At 32.8% G+C, this 12144-nt stretch overlaps 1 protein-coding gene across 3 annotated transcripts in view; it reads left to right on the top strand.

Annotated features, from left to right (window-relative positions):
• Window positions 1-12144, top strand: part of Diaph2 (diaphanous related formin 2) — a 736918-nt gene that overhangs the window by 207949 nt on the left and 516825 nt on the right. For all 3 annotated transcript variants that reach the window (XM_075958584.1, XM_075958587.1, XM_075958586.1), the window contains 4 exons: window positions 3230-3304; window positions 3737-3806; window positions 6700-6836; window positions 7738-7846. In XM_075958584.1, coding sequence (XP_075814699.1) covers window positions 3230-3304; window positions 3737-3806; window positions 6700-6836; window positions 7738-7846 — 391 coding nt within the window. The remainder of the gene's footprint in view (window positions 1-3229; window positions 3305-3736; window positions 3807-6699; window positions 6837-7737; window positions 7847-12144) is intronic.

Raw genomic sequence — 12144 nt, forward strand, 5'->3', positions numbered from 1 at the left:
CATGTAAACAAGCCAACATTTTGTTTTAATTAAAGCTGTTTCATCCTGTCTCTTTTGTCTTTGTGTGTTTTGTTGCATATGTGTACCTATCTACTGCAATGAATGCACAGAGATAATTTAACTAGAACTTGCCCAGTGCTTAATGTCTGGAAGAGAGCCTGGAAGAGAATAAAAGGATGTGGGGAACTTTTTGAGTTCATGAATATCATCAGGGTGTATCATGATTAGCTCATTCCCAGCAAACTCCTCTTGGGGTCCCTTTCTACTTTAGCAACTCTGAAGACTCGGAATAGGCTTCCTCTTCCCGTGGGCCAGCTGCATCCTCAGTTGAGACTTTGTACTCCATAAGTTATAAGAAATAAACTTGTCCTCTTATCATTATGTTTCATGATTGTATCTTTTATTTGAATAAAAATAATTTTCAATGAATCAATCAAAATGCTCTTAGCCATGCATTTTCAAGTAGTCTGTGATGTGTGGGTGACTCATTTCAAACAAATCATTCTCTTACATCAAATAATTTCCTAGCAAAAGAAAGAGACAATCCAAATAATTATAATGATACTGGGTATAAAGGAAATATGAGTAATACTTAGAATTTTGCAAATTACTTTGAAGTGTTAAATTTGACGAAATTACTAATTTTCTGTTCTCAAATGTCAAGGCAGATACTGATGATTGGATATATATTTGTTTAGACTATGTTAAGGTTATTGTTCTATGATAGTCTTTCAGATTTCTCCCTGATAAATACAGCATGTTATACATAGAACTGATGTCTCTTTATCTTTTTGCCATTACCCCACTGATTATCCAGTCTTTAAAGAAAATAGCTCATTGCAGTGGATGATTACATGCCTCAATTGAATAGCCCATTGCCAGTTATCATTACAATGCCATATTGATTTCTTCTTTCCATTATGAAAATTAAAGCCACATTAGTTTAAAATGAGATTCCATATATATTGTGGATGTGACTGGTTCTGAATCTCAGCTATTTCAAATTATACCTTCTTCAGTGATCTGATGACTATCACTGATAATCTGAGAGAAATATTGATTTTTAATATGCTGATATGAGATGGACAATATCTTAAGTTACTTTTGATTGCTGTGATAAGATACAATGATTAAGGCAACTTATGGAAGAAACAGGTTACTGTGGGGGGCTACAGTTTCAGATCATTAGAATCCATGCCCTTCATGGCAGGAATCATTTTGACAGTCTAATAGGCGTGGTGCTGGAGGAGTAGCTGAGAGCTTATATCTTGATCCAGAACATGAAGCAAAGAGAGGTAACTGGGAATTTCATGAGCTTTTGAAACTCCAAAGCGTGCTTCACTGTGACAGCCCTCTTCCAAAAAGCCAAACCTCCTTATTCTTCTCAAACAGTTCCAACAACTCAGGACCAAAATATTAGAACATATGAGCACCATTCTCATTAACCATCAGAAGAAATTAAAAGACTATATATGAAATATCTCAGCAGTACATTTACCACAGTGGTACAGCGCTTGACTAGCATATATGAAGCCTAGTATTTTCTCCACAGTGTTTTAACATTTGTTTCTGTATGTAGTAGATATTATATTGTCTATTTTACAAGCATCTGTATATTTAGTTTTGTAAAAGCCTTGAGAAATATAAGATTGCCTATATTTTGTGGTTACATAAGTACCAAATTTAAATTAGTAAATATTTATTGTTTACAAATATGCCATATATTTATATATGCCATTGTATGTAAGCTTCTCTAATGGGGCAATGTATGATAGAGAAATGAGTGAGGAAATGTGCTGTCTTTAGGGAATTTATAGTCCAAATGAATCAGTAAAGTATATGATAAAAACCATGCTAGACAATCAAGAGACAAGATTATATGTATGGGTTTAAAAGAAGAACACATGTTTGTTTGAAGATTTCCAGGGGCTATAGAGATAGTTAATAGTGTAAAATAGTCATTTGAGACTTGGCGACTTTGAGAGATAATATTATAGTTTCTTTCTTGGAAGAAATAATAAATAAACTAACAAAGGAAGTGTAGAGAGAACTTCAGAAATGATAATTTGTCTGATTCTCTTGGCCACTGTGGTATAAATTTTCTGGCTGGAAAAGTAGATTGAAGCTTGGTGAAAATGTCAGGTTAAGGGATTATTGAGGTAATCCAGGTAGATTTTTGGACTGAAGAATTTGTTTAAATATTATCAGTTAGATTTTTTAAATGTAAAATGAACAAAAGAAAAAAAAATGAAGCTACACAGAACCCCACTGGGATTCTTCATCCACAGTAAGATGTAACTACTAGTAGTAAATTAGTTTTTAGTGTAAGCAATGAAAAGCGCTGAGGATCATTTAGAGGAGTCATTGTAGAAGAAGAAGAAGCAGCATTCATAATTGGATATCTAAAGGTCTAGTATTCTTACACGACTGTGATTTAACCTTGTATTATGTGTCCAACCCCACTAATTGATTTCCTTCTACAGAGGTTCTGGAATATTCCAAACACAGTATTTAACATTTTTTAGAATCAGTTTTCTGATAATACTTCTACTCGTATAATCCTGTTTATCTTTAGTGTTTTGTTTAGGTTGCACATTATCAAAAATCTTTCCCTGGTTACATATTAAATAAAAGCATCCTGGCATTTTACTTTCTTACTGATGTTTATATAATTGGTTACTTATTTATTGTCTATTTGTAGGTAAATAGACTCAATGAGGATAAGAACTCAGTTGTGTTTCCCATTATATATTACATGCATACTTGGTACCTTGTAGATGCTCATCTGCTCTTTATGAAATGAGTAGAAAATATGAGAAGGTGAAAGACAACAGCAGGTCAAACAATTAAGCCATTCTTTCAAGTTTGAGGGAGTCAAAGGGTAATGGTGTTGCTAAGAGAATACTGAAGAGTGGACGAGGAGTTGATTTGAGGGAATGGAAATAACGGAAGATAAATTTAACTCATAAATTCTGGCTTAAGTATGTGAAGCTGGTGAACTATCTTATGCAGTGCAATATATGAGCAATGAAGCCATGAAAAGAGGTCAGGGATTTGGACGATGATATCAGGGTCATCCTCAGAGTCAAGTCTTTTATCCAAGGGTAAAGAAAATAAAACAGACTATAATAGTGAGGCAGGATTACCATATTTGAAGACAAAAATTATAATTTTAATATCTAATGTACTAAATATTTGAAGTTGCTTATATATTCTTTTAAATTCTCAGCTGGGTTAACAACTTTGGCCATGAAGGACTTGGACTTTTACTGGATGTGCTGGAAAAGCTTCTGGACAAAAAACAGTAAGACTGTGACTGAAAAAGCAGGGGATAAAACCAGACTCTCTGAATATGGCGGACAATGAGGGCTGCTGAGAAGCCAAGGACAATGGCACTGGGTTTTGATCCTACTTCATGTTCTGGCTTCGTGGGAGCCTAGCCAGTTTGGATTTTCACCGTCCTAGACCAGGATGGAGGGGGGAGGACTTTGGACTTTCCACAGGGCAGGGAACCCTGACTCCTCTTCAGACTTGAGAGGGAGGGGGAGAGGAGTGGGGGGAGAGGGAGAGGAGTGGGGGGAGGAGTGGGAGGTTGGGAGGAGGCGGAAATTTTTTTTTTCTCAATAAAATAAAAAAATTAAGAATAAAAAAAACAAAAAAAGAATAAACATTTAAAACCTTTCACACATAAGAAAAGATTTAAGCACAACTCAATATTTTTTTCTTATTGATTTAGGCAAGAAAATATCGACAAGAAGAATCAGTACAAACTCATTCAGTGCCTGAAAGCATTTATGAATAATAAGGTAAATAGTATTTACTTATCCTTCTGTTACAAAAGGGAAGAGCTTGCTTGACAGAGTGAAAGCAATAAAGACATAGAACAGTGGGTATTTACTCAAGTTTTAATAATATGTTTATAATGCAGTTCATCACGAGTTTTCTATAAGTGGTTTAAGTGTCTTTTCTTTCACACAATATTTGCTGGCATATTTTGCAATTATGCAAACAATATTAGTTTAACTTTCAAAGTTGATGATACATTTTCCCTTTTGTGATATTATACAGTTTTATTTATTTTTAAAGATTTGGTTATGTGTACATGTTGCTAGATGAGTTTATCTGCATAACGTGTGCAGTTGCCCTTTGAGGTCAGAGGGAATCAGATTCCTAGAACTCAAGCTATAAGCTTGAGCTGCCTAATGTAGGTCCTGGGAATGGAACCTGGATTTTCTATACGTGGAAAACCTATAAACTCTAGTTGTATGGAAATTTAAATATAATAAATTGGATATCATTTCTAGAGAAAGAATGAAGTTTAATTCAGTTTATTGAAAAGGAAAATTCAAGGGTAGGGATATGGTTCAACTATTTTGATAAGAATGTTACTTCAGTTTTAGTGATTTAACATGCGTAAAAGTAATCTGTGGAAAATAGCTTACATTTTTGTATTTTTATAATACTGTTTGTATCATACAATCTTGTGGAGACCTACAGATAAAATAACTCTGACTAATTAATTTGCTTAATTATATTAATTACCTTTAGATGGCATTTTAATAATCTCAAAATACTTAATAAAAGTATGTAAGTATAGCAATAAGCAGGAACTTGCTAAATGTGAACTCTAGTTATTAATAACCAATGCAATAATACTGTATATTTAAGTAATATAAAAACTATTTCTTTGGTATATGCAATTATATATTACTATCTATATCATATACCCATATTAATCAGCAAATAATTTTATTAGTACATGCAGTACATGGTTGCTAATGAACTCCTTCATCACATATATCTTTACTGCTATTTCTGGAAGTCGATTATCTTTTTACAGTTAATTATACATGTGTATGAAGCACCAATACATTCTTGAGGGTGTCACTTCTCTCCTTCTACCATGTGTTTCCAGGGATCAAACTTTGGTGTTCAGGCATTTTATCATGTACCTTTATCCCCTGGGCTATCTTTCTCACCCATCTGGAAGTTTCTTATAGATACACTCCTGTATCTAGTGCAGAAGAATTTTTCTTCTGTCCTTTTGGCCTTTAGATACCACACATCATGGTATCTAATGCCTAACAAAGATACACTTAATTGTACATTATTTCTCTGTAGCTCAAGGTGGATCTCTTCTGGAACTGACAAAAGTAGTAACATTATAGAAAGAGAATATAGTACTAAAAATCAGAGATGCAGATCACATTTTGCCACTCCTAAGCAGACTGAGCGTTTGAAAAATAACTTAGCCTCTGGCTAATCAGTCTCCTTCTCTGTAATTTCAGCTATGGGAACTTTTGTTCTACACTCTTATTGATTCATCTTGTCAAATACCATAGTTTTGTAGGATAACAACTAATTATAATTAGAATACTGACTAAAGAAAGTTATATTAGCAGGATTTCCTAGTCGGCCCTATTCCCACAGAGGATACTCAGATACATCGACTCACTTTCTTTTTCTTATGTGTTTGGCAGTTTTGAAGAACATGATGATTTTACTTAAATTATTCTAAACTAAATGGAAGTTTTTGTTAAGCTGTGTGTATGGTTTGGATATATATCCCCACCACTTTAATAAATGAGTCTTTTAAATTATAGACATGTGAAACTTCATAAAACAAACATTCTGAAGAGAAAGTACATAGTGATATATTCATTTTTAAGTTGGAACACATTTTCCAATTTGAGGAAGGTAAATTTCATCTGAAATGACTTAAATGTCCCTTAAAGTTAGAAAAGTCTGCATGTTCCTTTATTTATTAAGGCACACCGTAAAGTAATATTTCCAAAGTTTAGTCTGGCCCCCTTTCCTCTTAGAATTTAAATTAAAAACCTTCACGCAGTTCATATGTTTGTTACTTTCCTAAATGTTATCTTGTAATATTTCCCAATGAAATGTAATGCTGCCATGGAACTAACTGTAAAATGAAACAAACTTTTAATGAGAAAGCAGAAATATACTTTATAACACGAAGTTGAAGAAAGAACAATATCTTAACATTAATTTTTGTATTTGAATATCTACCTATTAGCATTTGTGAATGCATGTAGATACACGCTTGGGTTCATGGCTAGAAAATAAATGAAACTGATATCGCCTTTACCCATCTGACTGTGGTATATAAGAAAACTCAAATGTTATAGCTCTGAGTCCATGATGTTGCTGCCTAAGACATGATGTAAAAGGTCAAAAAAAATAGGAGAAAGTCCATATCTTATTTTTATTGCATTAAATAGCATATAGTATACTTGAAGCACTTCAGCCTTTTTGCCTCCTATGTTTCCTTTAATTTTCGGTGCAACTATATTGGAAAAGTTAACCACAAATTCCAGACTTTCCTCAGTATATCTCATGACATAAACTGCTTTAAAAAATATAGCAGTATGTGTTCAATATGTTCTTGTTTGTTAGAGAAATACTAATTGTTGCCATTTTTCTCCTAAATATTTTCAAATGTTTTTGAGGATTAATGGAAATCATTTTTATTCAAGCCACAAAATTTCCAAAATATAGTCATTTCAAATAAAATTAAACTGAGTAACTGCATTTGAGGATAATTTACATAATTATATTTATAACACCACTGCAAAGGTATTCTTTTGAAAATTTTCTTTATATTGGGTTTATGCTAAATGGAAAATATGTTCCATACACAGTTCAGGTTTGTTTGTTTATTTACTTCTTTGTGTTTAGTTTGGACTGCAAAGGATTTTAGGTGATGAGAGGAGTCTTTTATTGTTGGCAAGAGCGATTGACCCCAAACAACCCAACATGATGACTGAAATAGTAAAAATACTTTCTGCTATTTGCATTGTTGGTGAAGAGAACATGTAAGTATTGATATGTTCTATTTATTGTGTTGAAAAATGACACCTGGGAAATTAGTGTCTTTTCTTTTTGATAACTTCCAGAAAAATAGTAGTAGAGCTTAGAACATTTTAAATTGACATCTTTATTATCTTCTATGTATTTTACCCATTTTTGGATATTATGTAATCTAAATTTGTTAAAGATTATTCTAAAATAAATAAATGGGATTTTGCCTCACTGAAAATAACATTAGTCAATTGCAAATGCGTTATGTTCAAAAGTTGTCTTGGGAAACACACAGGAAACACACAGAAGACACAGTAGACACTACACAGCAGATACACACACACGTACATGCACTTGTGTGTACAATGCATGCATAGACGCTCTATGGCACATTATGCAGTTTAGTTTACTATATGAGATCTTTCAGATAATTGTGAATCACCAGTGGGCACTGTAAATTTTACAAGATCCTCTGGAAGAGCAGCCAATGCTCTTAACTGCTAACTCACCTCTATAGACTACAATTTTGCTTGTTTATTTGAATCAACTAGATCCTTTGTAATATTGTATCATTGCATTTTATTTTATATGGTAACTTAACATGAAATGAACTTACTCAATAAAAGAAAACATAATATAAGTTTGTATATAAATGTTTGAAACACAAACAGCTCATACAGAAAAAATTAGCGTGTGGAGTGATGTGTATGTTAATTAGATCCACTTAGCTTTTTCATAACAGAGATATTTAAAAACATTATGTGTCATACTACAATACTTGAAAGTTTTGTCTATTAAAAGTAAGTGATGTGAAAAATTAAATGGTCTATATAAACATCAAGAAGTAAGAATCAAATAGAGAATGAACATCATATATTTTTTTTTCATTTCTGTTTTCTTTGTTTTTGTCTGTAGTCTAGACAAGCTTTTAGGGGCTATCACTGCTGCAGCTGAAAGAAATAACAGAGAACGATTTTCACCAATTGTCGAAGGATTAGAAAACCACGAAGCCCTACAACTCCAGGTGGGGTCCTTTTGTCATGAATCACTTGAGTTGTATTTTGAATACTTGTATTATACCTACACCTTTTAAGCTGGAATTTATAGAATGAAATGTAAATGTATAGTTGTTTGTATTTTACAGTTTTGTTTATTTAAATTCATTTAAAATTAAGAAAATTGCTTCTTCATTATCACTAGTATGACATGCATTATAATAACTATTGGGAAATTAAAGTTTTAGCAACAATCTGGGCCAAAGGGGAACCATTTCTGTCAGTACTATCTGCCCAATTTAATAAAGTTTTTAAGCTTTTGTAGAAATGTAAGAGAATAGTCAACTATGGCGTCACAGCATGATAGTCTTTAACAGTCAGATATCTGAGTCAGGAGAGTTTCAAGGTCCTAGGCAGATGGTTACAGACGACCAAGAAGCAGTTTTTAAAAAATTCGATGTTTTTCTCTTTGTGCCTTTCAAACATCAATTAGAAATCTGACTCCTCAATGCAGAGGGGATTGAATAGTATCTCTTTTGTCAGGGATCCTGGGAAAATTCTGTAGACCCAGACTAAATGTGTTTAATTTTAAAAATGACAAAATCCATTGCTTTTAGTGATTTCAGGATATGTCTTACTTTATTAAAGCCTACTTTAGTCTCAAGGCATGAGAAGTCATCTTTATTCCCCATATTTAGAGACAAGAGACATTCTGATGATGGCACATTTTATTTTGCCTACATAGTTTGATTTAATTCTTGTAAGAGATGAACCTCCTAAGTGTTATATATTTCTCTATCCTGAGGATAGGCAGAATGAAATTACATCACTTGTATAAATGGACATGGTGTGCAAGAGCCAGAATTTGATATCAGTGTGCTCTTTATTTTAGATAGTGTATATACCATTTGATAATCCATGAAATATCTTTTAAAGTATTATGTCATCACTCAAAGAGAGTTTGCCTCTATATTTATTTTTCAAGTTATTTTATAGTGAGTATATACATGTAAATTTTGCATTTGATGGGAAACTAATGATTTTTCTTTTTTATTGTGTTTTGAAGTATTAACATTTTCTGTCACAGTTGGAAATTGTACAACAGATGAACTGGCTCATCTAAAGAGAATTTATAATATTATGAAACTGTATATAATGTTTCTTCAGATATGTAAAGATGTTTTAAAGGTATTCTCATTCAACTATGATGAGGATATTGATGAACTTTTATCTTATATATTGGTGTTTTTAAAACTGAGAATTTCCCCTTAGTGTTTTTCTATCTATGACAGTTTTTCATATTATTAGTTTTAGCTTCAATAAAATTTCGTATTTTCTAGGGAAAGCCTAAAATGTGTATTTTCAGATGTCTTCTCCAGTGTTGTATCTTCGTTGCTGTGTTGCCTGTGCTTGCCTGACTAGATTCCTTTCACTGGCAGACATACATATAAGCCTGTAATTTACTTCCAAAGTTTAGCAGGACTCAAGTATTTTATTTAGTGTTAAAGCTTTCATTGAATTGGGAACAATTTGACATATATGGGACAAGTTTTAACATTTGCGTAGTTAAAAAATATTTAAATGAAATTTTAGCCACAGTTATGTGTTATAATTTATCTTCAGTTTAGTGATCAGGAGACTGAGTTGAAGGGAGGCTACATGATCAGTTTTCTAAGAATCGCACAGCTGTTAAAGTTTAGAATAATGGTTTAAACTTCAATTTTTTGATATATGCATCTAGAATTGTATGTCCATTATAGTAACACCTCCATAAATAAATACCATTGTCATTTTTGAGTAAAATTACTCTACAGTGATTTCCCCCACTGTCTATTACCCCAGACAATGAAACACTACTGTCATTCTCTAGCCTCCATGGTGCTGCACAGAATAGAATGATTAAGTAGCAAGTGCTTAACAAGTACCATATGGAAAAATCATAGACATCTTGCTAAATATTCAAGAAATTGTTGAATACTGATTATGGATGCAAACATATGCAAACTACAATTTGAAATTTCCTATTTTAATGAGCTGCAAAATTTAGTAATTTGTTATATACAGAGCCTAGTAGTCTCCCAAGAATCATGAAGTGGGTTATTAGGCATATTTAATGTGAATGGAAAATTATCCTGTAAAATTTATATAATATGTTCAGAATTTTGAAATTAAAAACAAAAGTTAAAATCTGTTGTTTAAAAAACGTAATTTGTGTTCTAGTTTAACAGAATTACTTTTCTATTTTTGGTAATGACCTGAGACCTCTTATTAGAATGTCATGAAGTAATTCTGTTAAAATACTGAACTAATTATATTTTAAACCAACAACTTCTTACAGATGTTTTCTAGCTCAGCTATGATATGCTTTTCAGTAGTTTGAGGAAAAGATTGGGGATAAATCACATCAACATATGTACTCTCTTCCTTGCCTTACCTTATCTGTTTCGTTGTACTATTTGGTCTCCCACACTGTATGACCTGCATTTTTAAAATTAGTAGCCTTTCATCTGCCTTTTTATTTTGTACCACATGTCTCTAAAACAATAATCTACAGTTATTTTCTAAAATACTTTTCACTACTGAGCTTTTATACAATCCTTAAAAAAATCTTAAATGGTACTCTAAATTTCAAAATCCAATTTTTTCCCCAATTGTGGATGCTTGTCACTGTTCATCAACATGTACTCCTTGAAAGTTTTACTTCTCTTGCTTCTCTGTTCACCATTCTTTCTGTGTGATCTCTGAATACCCTTCTTTATTCTATGTTTCTAATGCACATTTTCTCTTCTGATTTCCCAGGAACATTTCCCCTATTTTTATCACTCATCTTTACCAGTTATCATTTTGCATTCATCTACTTATATATTGATGTGTATATTCACCAACATGTGTGTGCTCATAAATATAAATAAATATTTTGTCAATGTATATTTTCAATTGCTTCCCTAGCTTAATATATAACTGTATTCTAGCAAATCTCCTGATACATGTGAAAGTCACATTTCTCTCCCTATTCAAATTCATGTCTTTGAGTACCTAAATAGGTTTGTTATAGGACTCCCACAAGTAACAAATTAAAAATATCATTTGAGTGCTATGCTACGTAATGTTACAAACTATTTACATATGTTATCTCATTTAAATTACACTGCAATCGGCTGGAGAGATGGCTCAGCCATTAAAGGTTAGGCTCATAACCAAAAATATAACTTACACTACAAATTTGAGAATTATAGGAGTAGTATCTGATGAGGTGTTATTTGAAGTTGGCCTTGAAAGATTAGCATTTCAATGATATTATGTTTTCTAATAGAGACGTACTATTAAATTAGAATCGAGGCAAGAAGGGTTTGTAGTGTGTAAAAATAATGGCCCCTATAGTCTACCAGTTATTTTTAAAAAGAAGACAGAAGATAATACAGGCATACCCTTGAACTTTATTTCTATGTAGTAAGATAGGAAAATTCAAAGTAAACTGACCATTAATAATCTTTTAAGGGTAGAGAAGGTAACATGATTAATATCCAGTGAGCATATATTAAGATAGCCCATTTTCCAAGACTACAACTAGTCAGATAGTTAAGTTAAGGTGGCTCCCTTAACTAAAAATTATGCTTCCGTGCTCCCCTATCCAACCTTCCTTTATCCCAATCATCCTTTTTCCCCAAGTTCCTCCTATCCTTCCCTTCTCCCTTCTCTCTCCCCATCTCCCCTTACCCCTATCCCACCCCACCCCCAAGATCAGATGGGCACAGGAGATCGCTTACTATGTATAACCCCTGCAGCTTGTTACCTTTTATCAGTGAGGAATTCTTATCTTTATTCTTCTGCATCTGGGTGATGACTGCAGAGTGAGCCTTTCCTCTTCCCAGCATTCTCCTGTTCTGGGTGCCCTACCTATACTTCTTGCCTGGCTACTGGCCAATCAGCATTTTGTTAAACTAATACAAGTGACTAATCTTTTCAGGGCATATGACCATTGTCTTACAGCATCCCCCCCCCCCTTTTCAAAACAAGAACTCTGAATCTCCATATACATCTATGGAAATTAAAATCAAAGTGTAAATGAGAGAAAGTTTTATCTTGGAACCTTTGGTTCGTTTTTCTCATTTTGATGGTTTGTCCATTGTCTTATCCATCCTTCTGACTTCAGAAAGATATGTTTGTCTAAGCTCTTTGCATCCCATTCCTTTGTCCCTTTGAAACATAGTAAGTTCAAGTTCTGTATTGCCTTTAACTATGTTCATTTTGCTGTTAATTCCTTCTCCCACCATGACCTACCATTTTCTTGTAGTTTTTCCTGATCATTATGTAACAACTAATATAC

Source organism: Microtus pennsylvanicus, chromosome X, assembly GCF_037038515.1.
Source record: "Microtus pennsylvanicus isolate mMicPen1 chromosome X, mMicPen1.hap1, whole genome shotgun sequence".
In the NCBI taxonomy this organism is placed as follows: domain Eukaryota; kingdom Metazoa; phylum Chordata; class Mammalia; order Rodentia; family Cricetidae; genus Microtus; species Microtus pennsylvanicus.